At 51.8% G+C, this 18,539-nt stretch overlaps 2 protein-coding genes and 1 long non-coding RNA gene across 3 annotated transcripts; 2 read left to right on the plus strand and 1 right to left on the minus strand.

Annotated features, from left to right (window-relative positions):
* The first annotated feature begins 5,341 nt into the window (after nt 1-5,341).
* On the plus strand, nt 5,342-7,461 carry ATF4 (activating transcription factor 4). Its single transcript, XM_055395736.2, has 3 exons — nt 5,342-5,544; nt 6,135-6,455; nt 6,547-7,461. Exons 2-3 carry the CDS (start codon nt 6,230-6,232, stop codon nt 7,380-7,382), a joined length of 1,062 nt encoding a protein of 353 aa, XP_055251711.2. The 5' UTR covers nt 5,342-5,544; nt 6,135-6,229; the 3' UTR covers nt 7,383-7,461.
* A 2,170-nt stretch (nt 7,462-9,631) lies between these two features.
* Nucleotides 9,632-13,255, minus strand: RPS19BP1 (ribosomal protein S19 binding protein 1). The gene is made up of 4 exons (XM_055395737.2): nt 13,096-13,255; nt 12,814-12,942; nt 10,462-10,559; nt 9,632-10,084 (listed from the first exon to the last, which is right to left on the minus strand). Exons 1-4 carry the CDS (start codon nt 13,145-13,147, stop codon nt 9,950-9,952), a joined length of 414 nt encoding a protein of 137 aa, XP_055251712.1. The 5' UTR covers nt 13,148-13,255; the 3' UTR covers nt 9,632-9,949.
* Nucleotides 13,256-13,319: 64 nt separating this feature from the next.
* On the plus strand, nt 13,320-18,189 carry LOC129536690 (uncharacterized). Its single transcript, XR_008681856.2, has 3 exons — nt 13,320-13,435; nt 14,881-15,037; nt 16,992-18,189. It is a non-coding gene; the product is annotated as an uncharacterized LOC129536690 (long non-coding RNA).
* The last annotated feature ends 350 nt before the right edge of the window (nt 18,190-18,539 follow it).

Raw genomic sequence — 18,539 nt, forward strand, 5'->3', positions numbered from 1 at the left:
GTCACTGAAGTTAGGATTGCATGTTTCAAACTCTGCAGAGAGTGCTCAGACAGCATTTAGGATTTCCGGAGATAAAGCTGTGGAAAAGCTGGTCTTTGACCCAAGTTCCTGGAAAAAAGAAGCCCTCCCCCCCACCTCTTGACCAGTTCATATCCAGAGGGACCGAGAAGGTCTCCTGGGTACACTGTTGGCTGCCGCACATGGGAATGAGGGCTCACGATAAACTGGATGCAGAGTTATTCGGGGACTGTGTTTCTTAGTGGCCATCAGTGAGAGTGCAGAGTGGGGGAAGCTGGAGGTGGTAGTGGGGTCTGTGTGCCGATGTCTGTGCCTCACCTGGGGCTGGTCACACCTGGCACTGCCGGGCGCAGGTGTCAGACAGACGGGGACGGAAGGGCTGCTGTGTTGCCCTCCCTGCTGTATTGCCAATGAGGACAAGGCCTTCAAGGACACAGCCTTAGTGCTCGAGGTTGACAGGCAGCTGAACATCAATGACCACGTTCCTTCCCATCAGCCCTGCCTTTCTCGGATATTGCCTTAGAGCAAGAATAGGTCCAAGAGCCAGCCCTTCGATCCCCAGTGTGTGCCATAGGAACGTGAGGGGGTGTTTGCTGAACTCTGCAGGCATCGCCAGAGGCAAGAGGGCAGGCACACATGCACAGACCTCTTCCTTCCATCCCGTCTCTCACCCAGCACCTGGGGAGATCGGTGCTACCCAGCAAGAGAACACATGAACACATGAGAGGGAGGTGGGTACTTCCCACATTCCTTCTTGTTTCCTGCTGCTAAAATTGCACTATTTATTGCAATGTAAAAAGTATCCTGAGAGTGGGGAGGAATATTTAATATACAATATCAGTGCATCTTGTTTTGTGTGTTTTTTTTCCTATTTGTGGCAGGAGGCTGATGATAATTATATTTCTGATCTGCCCATCCAGTATTTTGTTCTCCCATCAAATCTTATTTTTGTCCGTTCTGCCTCTCCATCAGTGAGATTCTGGGGACGCTCTCTGCAGGTGTCTCATTCCTTTCCAATGACAGTGACATGAAATGACTCAAAATAGCATTGAAACCTTAGCTTCCCTTTGAATTTAAGGTAGAGACTCCTGTCCCTTTTTTTGTCATGGTTTAGTAGGTTGAGCAGTAGGGTTAATGTTGGCTATATTTAGAGACTCTTACTGTCTCTTCTCTTACATACATGCAGAGGCTCCCTAAAATGGTTCAGTTGTTTCCTTTGTATGAAGACATTGAGGGAGAATGAAAAACACAATAGCCTAGAACCCTGAGAGAGGTTCTCCATCTTGGCTGTTCATCAGTCAGATTGGGAGTTTAAAATGCTCTGTATGCCTGAGTACCATCCAGGGTGACTGGTGTAGAGGTGTGGGGTGGAGCTGAGCACCGATGCACCCATCTGCTGTCATTAGAAGAAAAGGAAGGATAGGGCTACGAGTGTTTGAAACGCATTCCTGCATTCCTTCTTGTTTTTCTTCATACAGAGAAAGGATCTGCTTTTCCCCTTGTGAATATTAGAAAACCTGGAATTTTCCCAAGCAGGTGTCTCTGACCAAATTCTATAATAAGACATTGGATGGAGACTCAAAAAACAAAAGACTAAAGACCAAATCCCAAATCATCTAAGCCAAGTGTAATTGTGATTTGAATTTATCACTGAGCATCTTTCTACAGGCAGCTCTGTCTCTTACCTGTTTTCCCAAAACCAAAACGCCTAACTCTGCCATTTCACAAGCAGGAATCTTCGCGGTCCTCAGAACTAGAAGCAGTGGGAATTCTTGACTCTAGTCCTGGTGGGTTTGCTGACTGAGATGGGGCAAGTCCCATCATCACATGTGGACAAAGTTCGGTGCTTTGAGATTCTTGGATGGAGGAGGGCACCCCCCGAACACACACTTGATTTTTTCATCTTTGGGGAAAGATGTAGGGCCTTTTCCCACCTTTCTACCCTGTAACTTTCACCTTTGCCTGAAGTAACAGCATCTGCTTCTACTCCATCTGCAAATTTTTTTGCACCATCTAGGTTAGCAAACCACATAGTTAGCTTAATGCCTGGAAAAAGACTCATCATCTCGAAATCCCAATCAATTCCACAGTGTATTTTGGTTTCCCTGTTGCCCCTCCTAAAACATGAGTTCAGTACAAAGTACTTTATACTTTTGGTGGTGACTTTTTTTTTCCCAAATAAATAACTGAAGCTCATGTTTGGAAAAGTTGTTGTGAGACCTATAATCTTTCCTCCTGAGCTCAGCCCCTGTGGTTCTCCTGTTCATATTCTTGATTGACCGGTTTTGCTTCCTGGTACTTCACTCAAGTTGAGAACGCAAATGGTTTTGATGAGGAATCAGCTTCGGGATCAAGAGGCCCTGGAGAGGGTTGCGGGTGGGGTTGTGTGAACGGGGATCCCTGCCACATGTCCAGAGGCTCTGTTTGGCACATCTTTGAGACTGTGACCCTGGCTGAGAACTGCTCTCACAGGACGTGTTAGAATCCTGACCTTTGAGCCGAAGCTTAAAGCCAGAGAATGGTAAGAGGACTTAGAACTAGAGTTGTGAGGCTGTAGCCCCTGTAGATACACTTAGCTGATTCGAAGAGGCCAAAACACCAGAGGTGTGTGTTCTGGGGTTAACTGTATACAGTGTGTTGTTTACCTTTTCATTACAGTCACCTCATGCTCTGTATTCTTCACCCCCGAGGCCAAGTCCACACCTGCCTTCCAGTCATTTGCCTGCCCTTCAATAAGAGGTTACTATGTCTGGCGGATAGGTTTGGAATCCAGCCCCAGTCTTTTCTGTCCTGTCTGGGCTAGGTCCAGAGAGAAGCAGCTTAGCCCTGAGACCCAGACAACTACTATCCTTTTTCTCCTTGAGGGAGGAAATAAAGCCGGGGAATGTGCTGTCTGTCTACAGCATGGGAAGATGAAAATAAAAAGTTTGCAACAACTTTGGCTTGTGTGTGTGGTATGAAACATTTTCCTACAGGAGTGGGACTGGTTCTCCATTTGCAGGTAGGAGAAACTGAACTGGGTTACATAATGGACAGGATGGGACAACCTGCCACTGAAGTCATTCTCCCACCTCTCCGCAGTGTCAGTCTGCAGCAGGATTACTTTAATTCTCAGCCATCTATGTGGTCATCTGTCAAGAAGCACTGACAGTTCTCTCCATACACCAAATAGAGGACATGGCCCCCAGGGTCCTTAGTGACACCTTTGGAAGACTTGAGTAGTGGCTCAGAGGTTCTTACTGTCTTTGCACAGAAAGACTAGATGCCTTATGTATGTCGAGATACTTGTGATTCCCCAAGGGGAAAAAAAAACCCGTATCTAGTATGCTTTACTTATACCAGTTGTTCATAGTTGTTGATTTCATCTCTGTAAATAATAGTCCTCTGAGGAAGCAGGATGATGTAATGGAGACGGACAGGGGGACCTGGGAGCTTCAGAAGACCTCAGTTCTAATAATAGTAGTAATAGGAACTATTTATCCAGCACTTATCAGATACCAGGAGCTTTGGCTCAGTGCTTGCATGTATTATCTTACTCCATTCTAAGCATACTCACCGTGAGCCTCATCTTACAGATCAGGAAACAGACTCAGCAAGGATAACTCACTCAACCAAAACGTCTCCACTAATAGAACAGCCAAATTTGGGGGTTCAGTTCAGTCGCTCAGTCGTGTCCGACTCTGCGACCCCATGAATCACAGCATGCCAGGCCTCCCTGTCCATCACCAACTCCCGGAGTTCACTCAAACTCATGTCCATAGAGTCAGTGATGCCATCCAGCCATCTCATTCTCTGTCGTCCCCTTCTCCTCCCGCCCCCAATCCTTATTTGCCCCTAAAAATCTCTCAACTCCTACCCCATACTGCCTCCACGGGGCAAGAACACTGCATCCCTTTAATCCTCAGTTTATCACTGAAAAATTGTTAGGCTAGACTGAATCAATTCAATGAATGGTCAGTAGTCACGGAGGACAGCGCTCCCAAAATGTTTCACATCACCGTCCTCAAAGAAATATTTGTAAAGCCCACTTAAGTGGATGGAAGCAAAAACTCAAGGTTTCCACCTCTACAGGGCCTGACAAGGGTGTTGAGAGGTGGTGGAGGGCTTTCTCACCACTCTTAACAGTTCCCCAGTAGAGAGCGAGGGTTGCTGATCCCGACGTGGACGGCGGCTTCCAAACACAAACTACCGCAACTGGGCATTAGGAGGACCTGCTGGGAGGCGATTGTGCCTAGGAGTTACAGCGGTGGGAGATAATTGAAACCCCCCGAGAGACAGCGGCTTAGTAAAACCTCTCCTTGTTCTTAGCGGAATTGAAACTACATAAACCGAAAGAAATACCCCCTGTAACAGAATAGCAAATTTATATTTTAGCAAAATGGATTATGTAAAAATACATTGGGCTGTAGGATTATGTGTCTCCTCAAAACTTATAGTCAAAAGTAGGGACGCGGAGCTGGCCTTTGATGGTAGGTGGGCACAGATGAGGCGATTCGACTGACGTCATCAGCCAACCTTTTCCATTACCGAAGGGCTTGCTGTCCTCAGTATTTTGCAAGTGTCTACATGAAAACGACACTGTGTGAAAACGCACACACGAAGTGACACTCCCTTTTGCCTAGTTTTATCTTTGGGCCTGAAACGGGTCGCTAGTTAGGGGCTTCACTGAGAACGGCACGAAAGTACTACGAGGCCGGGACCTAACGCCATTATTTGGGACGACCGGCTTCGGGCGGACCGGCATGAGAAAACCAATCCAAAGCGTTACCACAAAAAAAAGCGAGTAGGCGACAGCGCCAGACGGCGGGAACCTCACCGGCCGCTCCGCCCCTTCCCGCGCAGATCAGGCGCTTGAGCCAATAGAAATTGGAGATATATATGACTCACAGTGCCTGACCAATCATCTCGACGCGCTCTCTCCTCCACTATCTCGCGCGAGAACCAGGAGACCGTCTGCTTCACAATAAAAACCTTTCTTGGGGTGAAAGACTTCTTTCTCCACCCCTCGAGCCAACGCCGGAAGTGAGTGTACGGATCCTTCCGCGCTCTCTGGCGGCGGCCTGGAGGGACTCTTTCATCAAAGAGCCTTGTAGAAGCCTTATAAAGAAGTGCACCTTTTTCCTGAAGTCTTAAATAAAAAAACAACTCATTCTCTCTTCATTGGTATGCCCTAGACATAAAAATCGGAGATTTGGAAACGGTCGGGGCGTCGGATAGATGACAATACGTGGGCGGGAGGCGCGAGTCACGTGACGGCGGCGGAAGGATGTGGTCTGTGATGCGGCTCACAGACGCCGAGTCTATAAAGGATCCGCACTCGGCTTGCTACCGCCATTTTTTCTTCCTCCCGCCCGTAGATGTAGTTCCTCCGGCCAAGTGCGCACGGTCTCTCTTCCCGCTCCCCCAGGGTCCGCGGCCACCATGGCGCATTAGAGGCAGCAGTGCCTGCGGCAGCATCGGCCTTTGCAGCGGCGGCAGCAGCACCAGGCTCTGCAGCGGCAACCCCCCAGCGGCTTAAGCCATGGCGTAAGTACCGGGGAGGAGCCGCTCTGGCCGGGGGCCCCCGGGTCAGTGGGGTTTTTGCCTGCTTGGGCGCGGCCGACGGCCTGGCGGCGTCGCGGAGGGGGAAGCGGTTTTACGAGCGCCCAGGACGCGTGACTCCTGCTTGGGTGTCCCCGAAACGCCGGCGCCCTTGTGTCGGGAGACCGCGGCGTTTTGCCGCGGAGCGAAGCCCTGGTCGGCCCCGGGCTCCCCGGAACCCCCCGGAGTCTCATCTGGAGTTACATCTGGCGTCCCGCGAAACGTGGCAGCAAAGATGGCGGCGGGGCAGGGCGGCGGCGGCGGCTTGAGTCGGAGGGGCGTGGGCGGGGCAGGGCGGCTGGTGCCGGATTTGGACGCGCGGGTGGGGCGACTTCCTCTTGTGGCCGGTAGGGAAGGGCCGGGCGTCCATCTTGTGCGGCCTTATAGAAGGGTGACACCATGGCCTTGGGGCCACGTGGTTGTCCCTATTTTCAACACGGAGTGGAGTTCTGATTTGGCCATCCTGCCTAATGGGTGAGATGAAATTCTCGGACCAGCTGATTTCTAATGGGACTCGGTTTCTAATTGCTATCCAGGCTTTTCACGGCATTCAGCAGCAGCCTTGCTGTAACCGACAAAGACACCTTCGAATTAAGCACATTCCTTGAATTAAGCACCAAAACCTCGCAACATGGCCGAGATGAGCTTCCTGAGCAGCGAGGTGTTCGTGGGGGACTTCGGGTCCCCCTTCGACCAGTCGGGTTTGGGGGCTGAAGAGAGCCTAGGTCTCCTAGATGACTACCTGGAGGTGGCCAAGCACTTCAAACCTCATGGGCTCTCCTGCGACAAGGCTAAGGCAGGCTCCTCCGATTGGCTGGCTGTGGATGGGTTGGTCAGTTTCTCAGACAACAGCAAGGGTAAGAGGGATTTTTTTTATTGTTCCTGGGATCTGGTAATAGAGGCTCCTACATTTGATTCAGGTTTCTTCCAACTTTTTATCTTTTTCAGAGGATGCTTTCTCCGGGACAGATTGGATGGTGGAGAAAATGGATTTGAAGGAGTTTGATTTTAATGATACCCTGTTGAGTATAGATGACCTGGAAACCATGCCAGATGAGCTCTTGGCTACGTTGGATGACACGTGTGATCTCTTTGATCCCCTACTCCAGGAGACTAACAAGGAGCCCCCCCAGATAGTGATCCCAATTGGCCATCTTCCAGAAAGTTTACCAACAATTGACCAGGGTGCCCCCTTAACTTTCTTGCAGCCTCTGCCCACTTCCCCAGGGCCCCTGTCTTCCACTCCAGATCATTCTTTTAGTTTAGAGCTGTGCAGTGAAGTGGTTATTTTTGAAGGAGATAGCAAGCCAGACTCCACCACTTACATTACTGTGATTCCTCAGTGCATAAAGGAGGAGGATGCCCCCTCAGATAATGATAGTGGCATCTGTATGAGCCCTGACTCCTCTCTGGGCTCTCCCCAGCACAGCCCCTCCACCTCCAGGGGCTTTCCAAATAAGAGCCTGCTGTCTCCAGATGCCCTCAGTGGCTCTTCCCGCCCCAAACCCTACGACCCTCCTGGAGAGAAGATGGTAGCAGCAAAAGTAAAGGGTGAGAAGCTGGACAAGAAGCTGAAGAAAATGGAGCAGAACAAGACAGCAGCCACTAGGTACCGCCAGAAGAAGAGGGCAGAGCAGGAGGCCCTCAATGGTGAATGTAAAGAGCTAGAAAAGAAGAATGAGGCTCTGAAAGAGAAGGCAGATTCCTTGGCCAAGGAGATCCAGTATCTTAAAGATCTGATAGAAGAGGTTCGCAAGGCAAGGGAGAAGAAAAGGGTCCCCTAGTTAGGGTAGTCAGGAGTATGTGCGCTTGTATATAGGAGGCTGAAGCTGTGTTTTAATAAATTATTTTGTAGTGAAAGTACTATACAATCTGGTGTATTGCCTCTGGTAAGAGTCCTAATGAATCCCCTAAAGTCTCAATTGCTATTGGATTGGTTTTCAGTACTTAAATGCACAGATTTTTTAATTCCCTGAGACTGTTGGGCCATAGATGAAGATTTTTTTAATAATTGCTGTGCTGGGTCTTATCCCTGAGTAGGGATGGAACCTGGACCCTCTGCATTGGGAGTAGGAGTTTTAACCTCTGGCCCACCCAGGATGACTGATGCAGTTGGACCTGAGACAATGAGTTGGTTTACATACCTCCAGTAGGTTGTTGGGTTTTCACTGAAAACCAAGACCTATTAGATTTGATGCTACCACCCTTGGGGACAAGGCTGAGTAATTTAGCCTAAGAAACAGGGTGGTGGGAAAAGCTGGACTCCACTCCTGTTTTTGTGCCAACATTAAATACCCAGATGAAACCCCATGAGGCTTCATTAATCTTAATTCTGTACAGGCCTCTTCCCATAAGGGTCTGTTTAGAGAAAGGGCTGTAAAAGTGCTGAAATGGATGAGTGGGGTCAAAAGGCTGGCTGGTTCTCAGGCTTTGGCACATAGGCCAGCTGGAAAGCCTGCTATCCATTTGTGGGGAAGAGGGTCAGGTTGGAAGGGCACTGGGGCCACAATGCCCTTGCAACCTTGGCTGGTAATATCTTAAAGCAGGATATGGCAGACATTTTCTTTGGGATTGTTGAGGATCTCAGCCTGGGTAGGTTTCTTATGTCCTTTGGGGCCTGTGGAGGGAAGATGGGTGTTGTGTGAAGAACAGTGTAGATGAGTGTGGGTCACAAGGGTGATGTGAGTGGCACCAGGCACTGTCCGAAGTGCAGTGCCCATGGTGACCCATGTCTTATAGCAGGGGTATTCAGAGTGGTAGGGCCAGCTGTTTGAACCTGGGGCTGGGCGGCTTGGTGGTACCTAGGTGGGACTTTTTCTTCAGCACACCAAGAGTGTATGTGGCCTTGGTGATTTTTGTCTTAACTACCTGAGGACAAGGAAAGTTGTGGACACAGAGCATGTGCCCATGTGGCTGGCTGGCTAGGGCCTCGGCTGGCCCTTCCACTCATGGAGGCCGAGGACAGTGGATGGCTGGAGCAGCCCACTCCATGTGGAAGCCACAAGAAACCTTGGCTGGGGCTCTGTTGGTTACTATAGGGTCTCCTCCAGCCGAATGTGCCAGCCACTCCAAACCACCAGAGACATGCTTCCAGGTGCTTCACAGCCACTCAGAACTGGTCTAACTAGCCTTGGCTTCAGTACGGCAACCTAGTGTCCTCTTTTGGCTCCTGAGCCTTTCCCATTAGATCTGTCAGTTGCATCCTTGTTAGGAAAGGGGGCCTGATCAGCCTGGTCACAAGAACAAACTTGTGAGAGGCAGTGAGTAGCTGAACCTGCTGCTTGCTAAGCTACTTTAAAGACGAAGGGCACCCAACCACCTCTCCCTGCGGGTGGGAGGATAGTGGAGAGCTCAGCACAGCACCCTCTCCCTTCTTGGACAGGCCCATCTGAAGACATGGGCACAATACCGATTTGGAGACTCAGCTCCTTGACGTCCTGGAAGGCTGGCCAGCTTTCTACTCTTGAGATGGTGGCCACCTGCAGACAGGAAGGATTCCAACTTGGCCTCAGGCAGGTCTGTGATCCCTCTGTCCCCACTGAGGATGGAAAACGCTAATAATCACAATACCACACTGAAGACCAAGCTGGGCAGCACCAGTCAGGCATTCCACTCAGCAGTGCCTGCGCCCAGACGCAGCCCAGCCTCCACCTTCCCCTCAACTCGCTAGTTCCCACCTCACCTGACAGAGATAAGAGGAAAAATAAAGTGGCTTTTGATGTCTGTCCCCCACCACAGGTGCACACGCCCTGGGCACTGGGCTGAGGCAGCAGTGATCCCTCCCTCAGACCTTGGTGTAGGCTTCCCTGGACTGAGCCCCCAGCAGCTGTGGGTGCTATTTTTTGCCTCAAGAGCTGCCTTCTCAGCTGTGGCTGCCCACCAGGGGGACGAGGTCCGCGGAGGCTGTGAACTGCTCTCCACTGGCGCCTGCACTGGGGCTGCCCAAGGACTTCTCACCTGGAACCTAAGAAGCAGCTGGAGGAGGGGAGGGCGTGGAGGCTCCTTGGTACCGGAGACAATGGGAGACACCCTATTAGAGCAGTACACAGCTCCTGGGCCACATTTATTAGAACCCGGAGCCCACCCAGTGGCCCTCCTCCTATCAGAGGTGTGGTCCCCAAGGGCCCAGTGACCGGCCTCCCCACAGCAAACAGCCCAGAGGCCCTCCCCTGGCCAAAGCAAACAAAACAGTCGGAAGTGTTTCTGGCAGGCAGGTGGCACCTCCTGAGCCTGGCAATGTCAGCTCAAGTCTGAGCGAAGGTCCTCCTGTGGGCTTCCAGCTCGCCAGCTCCTTCAGGAGTTCCCCACTCCAGGGCTGAGAGGTCAGAGGAGGCTGTGCCCTCCTGGGAGCCTAGCTGCCAAAATATTCCTGCTGGAACTTCTGGAAGTCTTCCTCGGTGAACACGGTGCCCTCGGCCGCCTTCTTCTTCTTGGTCTTGGTCACAGGCCGGTCACAGGCCTTGCGGCCCTGGTTCTGGCACACAATCTGGGGGCGTGTGGGGGTCAGGAGCCCTGGGTGGTGACTCAGCCACCAGGAGCCCCACAGCCTGGTGCAGCCACCCGAGGGCTGCCCTCTCCGCTGGCCCTCACTATGTCTCAGGATGGGGAGGGCACATCGTTTCCATTCACAGAGGAACCAACCGAGGCCCACAGGGGTCGCAGGGGAGTGAAGCCAGGCTCCCACCTCCCGTCATGCTGTCAGCCCTCTGAGGAGGCCCCTCACTGCACAGCAGTGTGTCCAGCTCTCGGGAGCCTGGAGGGGGGCCCTCCCCCAACCCTAGGCTCAGGGCTGAGATTCCCATGGATCCCCAGAACAGCCTCAGCTTTCACCCCCACTTCCCACAGCCCACCCCCGTGACGAACCTGCTGGGTGATGTATTCGTCCACTGTGCTTCTTGCACTGGTCATAAACCTCAGGTTTACTCCAAGGTAACCTTGACGCTGTCTCTTCCGGAACTCAGCTGTGGAGGCAGGAAGGGTGCTATTGTTCCAGATTCACTCCCGAGAAGCCTTCTGGGTCCCCTTCTGACATCTCCCCACTCTACCCCCGCCCCCCAGTCCTGCTGAAGGCCCCATCGTCCGTCCCCCATGTTACTGCAACGGTCTGGCTTCTTATGTCAAAACCATACTCCACATAGATCCTGCTCAAAGTCCCCCTTGGTTCCAGCTGCTCAAGCGATTTATTCAACAAATGTGTCCTGGGCATTTACTGTGTGAGGCACTGCTCTGGGTGCAAGAGCATGCCGGAAACAGAACAGACCAAAAGTCCCGCCCTCATGGAACTTCATTCCAAAGGGAGAGAGATGGTAAAAAAGGCAAACAGTATTTTAGAGGGTGAACAGAAAGGAGGAATGCAGGGGATGGGGAGAAGGTGGCAATTTAAATAAATAGGAGCTCTGAGAAGACCTGAAATTCACTGAAAGAAATTCTGAGCAAGGACTGGAGGAAGAGAGTGTTAAACTGTGGGCGGAAGAGCATTCTGGATAGAGGGAACAGTCAGTGCAAAGGCTCTGAGGCAGAAGTGTGACTAATGTGCTTGAAGGACGGGGAGGGGTGAACCTGAGGGTTGGAAGCCGGAGGGGGCAGATCATGGGGGGGCCTCAGCAGGCATGGCAGCATGGGAAGAACTCAGGCTCTCACCAAGGCTGACGGGAGCCCCTGGAGGGTGTGAGGCAGGGTAGAGATAGGTCTGACTTAGGATTTTACAGCATCACTTCAGCTGCTATGGTGAGAACCAGATGACTGGCGGAGGGGGAAGGAGGAGACCAATTAGGAGGTTTTTGTAATAATCCTGGCAAGAGACGGTGTAGTTCAGACCAAGGTGGCAGCCACAGAGGTGTCCTTTAAGGTGGCCCTCAGAGTCCCCTCACTTATGTGCCATGGCGGGGTGGAGATGGAGGGTGTGGCAGTTCCACCCTGGCATCGCTGTGGTTCAACCCAGGCTCACTTCCCTGCTTTCACACTTGCTCCTGTTGTCTTTCCTCCCCGAGATTCATAGTTCTTTTAACAAATACTTGAACACCTTTATATTGCACCAGGCCCTGGGGAATTGAGGCTTCTCTTGTGGCTCAAGACAGTAAAGAATCTGCCTGTAATGTGGGAGATCTGGGTTCAATCCCTGGGTTGGGAAGATCCCCCAGAGGAGGAAATGGCAGCCCACTCCACTTTCTTGACTGGAAAATCTCATGGACACAGGAGCCTGGCGGGCTACAGTCCATGGGGTTGCAAAAGAGTCAGACACCACCGAGCAACTAACACTGGGGATTTGAAGACACAGGAGCTCAACTCCTGCCACAGGTCAAAACATCAAAACATCCCGCCATCCTGCCCACACCTGTCCCTCTTCAAGTCTGTACATCTCATCAAGTGGCGCCAAATCCCTCAAGATGCTGTTCTCGCTGACTCCCTCTTCCTCCATCCTCACAGCCAATCCACCATTGACACCATCACCACAGCTTCCATCTGCAGGACTCTTGTTAAATCTCTTCACTGTCTCCACTGCTCAGGCCACAGCACTTTCAACTTGAAGGGATAGGTGGGAGCAGGGCTCTGGAGACACACTGCCTGGTTTCCACCTGTACCATCTGGGCAGGGGTCTGTTTCTGCATCTGAGCTATGGGGGTAATGACAGCACCGACCTTACAGGGTTGTAACAAATGAGCAAACATTGGTCAGAGGCTTAGAACAGCACCCGGAGTGTTAACTTGTATTAAGCGCTCAGTTTCTGACCCTCCTTTACTATATGTCACCTCGACCAGGCTTCTTTCTTTCAACATTTCAAAGATTATAATTTCTGATTCCACATATGCCGACAGTATACTTCCCTCAGCTCATTCTTATACTTCCATCAGGTCTGTGCTTAATACCGCTTCCTCAGAGAAGTCTTTATTCTAAGTCCCTTTCAAAGTATCCCAGTTTTACAGCACAAACCTCATCACAGCGACCCAACCTGATCCAACCCAAACCCAAAATCAGTTTCAAAACGCTGATTTTGAAACTCCTCAGTGTTCTCTCCCCACTAGGACTTCAGACCTTGAGGGTCGAGACGATGTGATTCGTTCATCTCTGTGTTCCCAGGACCCCGCTCCGCGCCTGTCGCACAGGTATTCTAGAAACGCCAGGCGAACATTTGAAGCCCTGACTCCAGCGCCAATTGCTCCAGGGCACCGCCTCCAGCCCCCGGAAGCAGCGCGTTCGGCCCCTTCCCAAGCTCACCCAGCGCCGACTTGGGCACTTTTCCTTTGGCGGAGTTCCGCAGCTTCTGGGCCTGGGTCGCCTTCGCCTTCCGGGTCCGCTTCATCGGAGCTTGGTTCGGTTTGGTGTGTCCAGGAGCGGCGCCGGGGGCTGTAAAGAACGGACTCGGGTCGGAGGGCGCTCAGGGTTCCCATCCCACCGAGGCTAAGACTAGTTCGGATTGTTCGGCGCCCTCGGGGCTCCTGCCCCCAGCCCCTGCCACCTTCCCGCCCGGCCGAACGTCCTCGGGCAGAGCCTCCTCACCCTCAGGAGCCCCCAACAGCTCCAAACCCCGCCGCAGCAAGGCAGCCGACATAGCTGCCCTTATTTCCGCCCACACGTCTCAACTACTTCCGCCTTGGCCCGCGTGGTGGTTTCGGCAGAAACCTGAGCCGGAACCAAAAGTTCCACAGTGAGCGGACGGAAGTGCCCACCTTCCTTAGAACGCATGCGTGAGGTTTACTAATCGGCGGGAAGGGGGCGGGATCTGGGGGCGGGGCCAAAGCGCCGAAGGAAGCATTTGTCGTCCAATCGCAATCCAATCAACCCTTTGCGAGACAGGCGGCACCTTCTCCCGGAAGCCGCCCACCAGTAGCTCAACCTGGTAGGTAAAGCCTCTGCGGTCTGGCCATTTCGTAGTGGGCAAGGTCGGGGCGGGGACTGAGTATTCTCAATTTTTACGAAAAAGGAGAATATGTTTTTGGAAATGTTTTTTCATATACTTCAACAAGAGCAACGTTTAGTTTGGCGTGAGAATCCAGCTGTCTTGCATTAAGCCAGATATTAAAGATATTTGCAAAAACGCAAAACAGTGTCAGTGGGTTTTTTGTTTGTTTGTTTGTTTTTTTAACTATTTTGTTTGGTTTTGGAAAATACAGCCATTTTCGTTAAAATACTTTCAGTTCAGTGTGAGTTTGTTACTGTTATTTTAAATTAATAAATATTTTAAAATATATCTGTTTTAGTTTCTAACATGGTAACTCTCATTAGATAGTTATGTATACAAAAGCTCTTTGGGATTCTAAAGTTTTTTAAGAAGGAAGAGGATCTTGGGCCACCTCTTGGGTGGCTCAATAGTAAAGAATCTGCCTGCCAATGCAGGAGACACAGGAGCCATGAGTTCGATCCCAGAGTCAGGAATATCCCTTGGAGGAGGAAATAGCTTTCCATTCCAGTATTCTTGTCTTGGAAGATCCCATGGACAGAGGAACCTGGCAGGCTACAGCCCATGGGGTTGTAAAGAGTTTCTTAGATAAAATATTGATAGTTTGAGAAATTCTGGCTTAGAAATTAGTATTCTTGCTGTGGGGAGGAACCCTGTCTTGTTCACTGCTCCATCTGAGCTCCTAGCCCAGTACCTGGCATGCAGAAGGCACTCAATAAATGAGTGGCGAATGAATTCGCAGTACAAACTTGTTCTGAGGGCCTTTTTATACTAGACACTGTAGAGTGTAGGACATGGAGGTGACTCAGTTGCTCCTATGTGAATGAACCTTACTAACCTCCACCAGCTTGTCCAGAAGGGAGAGAAATGCCTAAACAAACAATAATAGCAAACACTACCTCAGTGTTTTACATTTGTTGGCTCACTTGTATCATCCCCCTCGCTCTGAAGTATAAACCACTGTTTCCCTCATTTTACAAACAGCCCAGAGGGGCCAAGGAACCTATCCAGGTCACACAGGTGGTGTCAGAGCTGGGAATAAAGAAAGACCATGGGCCGGAGCTTTTATGCATTGCTGGCCTGTGCCAGCCACCCAGGATGCAGTGTGGGTCAGGAGGCCTCTGGAGAAGAGCTGGCAGTGTGGGAGGGGAGTGTCCGGGGCAGGAGGACCCTGTAGTGGGGGCATGTCCCTTGGGACAGCTGTGGCCCTGGAGGAGCAGAGGGCTGGGTGGTTTCATTGTCATCAGAGCCACAGATTTGCCCTGAGGGCCTGTGGGGGGAGGCAGGGGATGCGAGCATTCCAGTGATGTTGTCAGACAGGCCTTTTTTCCCGCTTCTGAAATGGCCAGATTTTCTTATTTCTGTTATTATATATTCATTGGAAGGACTGATGCTGAAGCTGAAACTCAGCATCAGTTTGGCCACCTGATGCGAAGAACTGACTCATTGGAAAAGACCCTGATGCTGGGAACGATTGAAGGCAGGAGGAGAAGGGGAAGACAGAGGATGAGATGGTTGGATGGCCTCACCAACTCGTTGGACGTAAGTTTGAGTGAACTCCGGGAGTTGGTGATGGACAGGGAAGCCTGACGTGCTGCAGTCCATGGGGTTGCAGAGAGACACCACTGAGCGAATGAACTGAACTGACATTCATGTAGTGTTTATTGAATGTTTTCCCACCCATTCCTCAGTATAAACTCTATAAAGGAAGGCATCTTTCTTTATTCACTATTACATCAAGCGCCTGGAGCAGAGTCTGGCATATTGTAAGTGTTCCATAAACGTAAATCAGAGAGAGGAAGGCAGAGATGTCCAGGTCCACTCAGCATGGGATGAGTGAGTCTGCCTTTCAGTAGGGAAAAGGACAAAGCTCGACTGTACCCCTTTTCTCCTCCCGACGTGGGGTGGTCAGCACACGGTCGTCGTCGTGGAGGGATTTTTTGTATCCCGATGCCCCAAACGAGTGGATTCCTGTAGCGTCTCCGCCGGCCTCGGAGGGGGACAAGTGGCCACTCCGGCCACTAGGTGGCGCCGCAGGACCACTTTCTCCCATCTCGCGGCTCTGCAATCTGGTTTGCCAGTGTCCAGGCTAGGGAGCCGGAGCGTGGGGTGGGGACGTCCCTTGGAGTCAGCTGGCTCTTTGTGGTCAGCCCTGCATGGCCCTGGCTTCCTGCTGTCCCTGCCCCGTGGCCTTCCAAGACTGGGTGGGGAAGCCGAGGCAGAGCCACCAGGTTGGACTGCCCAGTGGGGAGATAAGGCTTTCTTATGGAAAGGTGTGCAAGTGACAACGGGGCATTCACCCAGTCCCTGAACAGTGCCTCAGTTTCCTCATCTGTTAAATGGGGCTTGCTGCTGCTGCTGCTAAGTCACTTCAGTCGTGTCCGACTCTGTGTGACCCCATAGACGGAAGCCCACCAGGCTCCCCCATCCCTGGGATTCTCCAGGCAAGAACACTGGAGTGGGTTGCCATTTCCTTCTCCAATGCATGAAAGTGAAAAGTGAAAGTGAAGTCGCTCAGTTGTGTCCAACTCTTAGCGACCCCAGGGACTGCAGCCCACCAGGCTCCTCCATCCATGGGATTTTCTAGGCAAGAGTACTGGAGTGGCTTGCCGTACTAGTTAATGTAAAATCATGTAGCATTCCAACTGGGAACTTAACAGCCCTAGAATGGCCTTCAGTTCAGTTCAGTCGCTCAGTCGTGTCCGACTCTTTGCGACCCCATGAATCACAGCATGCCAGGCCTCCCTGTCCATCACCAACTCCCGGAGTTCACTCAAACTCATGTCCATCGAGTTGGTGATGCCTCGCAGTACATCAAATACTATTTTTGTATATCTGTGTTTAAATTTAAAATAAAATATGTATTTATGTATTGAGAGCTGTGATTTTCTAGATTAACTTTTTAATTAACTGAAAAATTACCACCCTTGACCATATCAGAGATAAAAACCTCCTGGTATTAAAAAGGGAGATTTAGCTCCCTGATAAAGTGGGTAGGAGGAGCCAGTAAGTTAATACTGATAAAGCTTGTATTACCCAACTAGGAACTGGGGAGGAAAGTACCCCACGAGGGTTCCTGGTGAATTTTACAGCCAGATCTGCCCCACTCTTATCAAGAACGTAGTGCCTGTGATTGGGCACCTTAGAAGTGCCAGGCCTGTCCTGGTCCGGCTCCAAGAGGGCAGCTCCCTCCTGCTCAGCCCCTGACCCTGGGGTGTGGGGGAGTCACGTGGTCTCATAGGTGGGTTCCTGTCTTGCCTGCCTGACTTCCCGCTGCTTTCCTGCTCTCAGCCTGTTTCTTCATCTGTTGGTGGAAGCGCTGTGCTCCTGCCTGAAGTAGAGTGAAAGTTGCTCAGTTGTGTCCGACTCTTTGCAACCCCAATGGACTGTATAGTCCATGGACTTCTCCAGGCCAGAATACTAGAGTGGATAGCCTTTACTTTCTCCAAGGAATCTTCCCCACCCAGGGACTGAACCCAGGTCTCTTGCATTGCAGGCAGATTCTTTACCAGCTGAGCCACCAAGGAAGCCCAAGAATACTGCAGTGGATAGCCAATCTCTTCTCCAGCGAATCTTCCCAACCCAGGAATCGAACTGGGGTCACCTGCATTGCAGGCAGATTCTTTACCAGCCTGCCCCGACCCTTCTTTGGGTGCCCCTCTATGCCTGCTTGGCTCAGGCCCTTAGCCGCACAGAAGAAACACCCAGGTGACATGGCCGCCTCCCTAGCCCCTGTTGCCCACGTTCCCCAACCTAGTGTCCTTCCTGGTCTTTCTGGAGCCAACTTAACCTCCCCAGGCCTGGGGGCAGGGAACCTCAAAGCTCAGAGGGAGGTAGGGTCTTCTGCAGAGTCACAGGGCATTTCAAGAGCAGAGGGAGAACCAGGACTCACGACTCTGAGTCCTGATCAAGAGCAGGTGTGAGTGTGTGTATGAGGCCATTTTGAAATCTCTTTCTTTTCTCTCTTTTTTAAAAAAAATTATTTGGCTGTGCTGAGTCTTAGATGTGGCCTATGGGATCTTCAGTTGCTGCAGATCTAGTTTCCACTGTCCAGGAGCTAGATGTGGGATCCAGTTCCCTGTGCAGGGGTGAAACCCAGGCCTCCTGCGTTGGAAGGTGGGGTTGACCACTGGACCACCAGGCAGGTCCCTGTGCAGCCTTTCTGACTTGTGTTTGGGGGGCGCCTGGGACCTGGTTTGCTTTTGCCTCCCCCTCTTCCTGTGCGTCCCTTCGTCTCCTCACCTTTATCTCTGACTCTGGCTCTCCCTGTCTCTGCCCTCTCCTTTTCTCCCTATCGCCGAGTCCTCTACCCCTTCCTCAGTCACTGTACTGTGCCCTCACCCCCACCCTAAGCTCCCAGCCCCTCTCCACCTTCAGATGGAAACCCCAGATGGAATTTCTAATTGCCTTTTCCGACTGGTGATTGTGCGTCTCCGAGTCCCTGTGTGCCCGGCCCTCTCCCTTCCCTCTGCCGCCTGGCCTTTCTGCTTCCCTCCCTGTCACCTCCTGCTCCTGCCATCGGTGGCTTTGAAGTGTGTTCACAAGAGCGCTCAAGAGAAAATCCATTTCTGCGCTGTCTGGTTCTAAATGGACGGGGAATGGGCTCTTTTCAGCCTCTGGTCTCATCGCCTCCCTCTCAGGGTCTCTGGAGCTTTCTTTTCTGAAAGGTGATGCTCGTGCCTCCGGTCTCACCTCCTCCTGACCAGGCTGCCACCATACAGTCACTCCTGCGCAGTCCCCATGGGTAGGGGAGGGCACTGTGGGCCGAGGGAGGGGTTGGGAGGTGGGCAGGGCTGGGGCTGGTACAGAGGCTCTGGGCTCACACAGCCGTGTGCTGCAAAGTAGGCTGCCTTCCTTGAGCAGGCCTGTTTCCCCCTCTGTCAACTGGGCTTTGAGAAATATTGTCCGGCCCTCCTCCCAGGGCTGAGGGTTGGGGGTGGCCCAGAGCTCCTGGCTCCAGTGGGGAGCATGGGTTCTGGAGCCAGGCTGTGTACGTTTGGATTCTGGCTTCTTCATTCACTAGCTGTGTGACCTTGGGCAAATC

This window comes from Moschus berezovskii, chromosome 6 (assembly GCF_049115385.1).
Source record: "Moschus berezovskii isolate FMDL1 chromosome 6, NW_MosBer_1.0, whole genome shotgun sequence".
Classification (NCBI taxonomy): Eukaryota; Metazoa; Chordata; class Mammalia; order Artiodactyla; family Moschidae; genus Moschus; species Moschus berezovskii.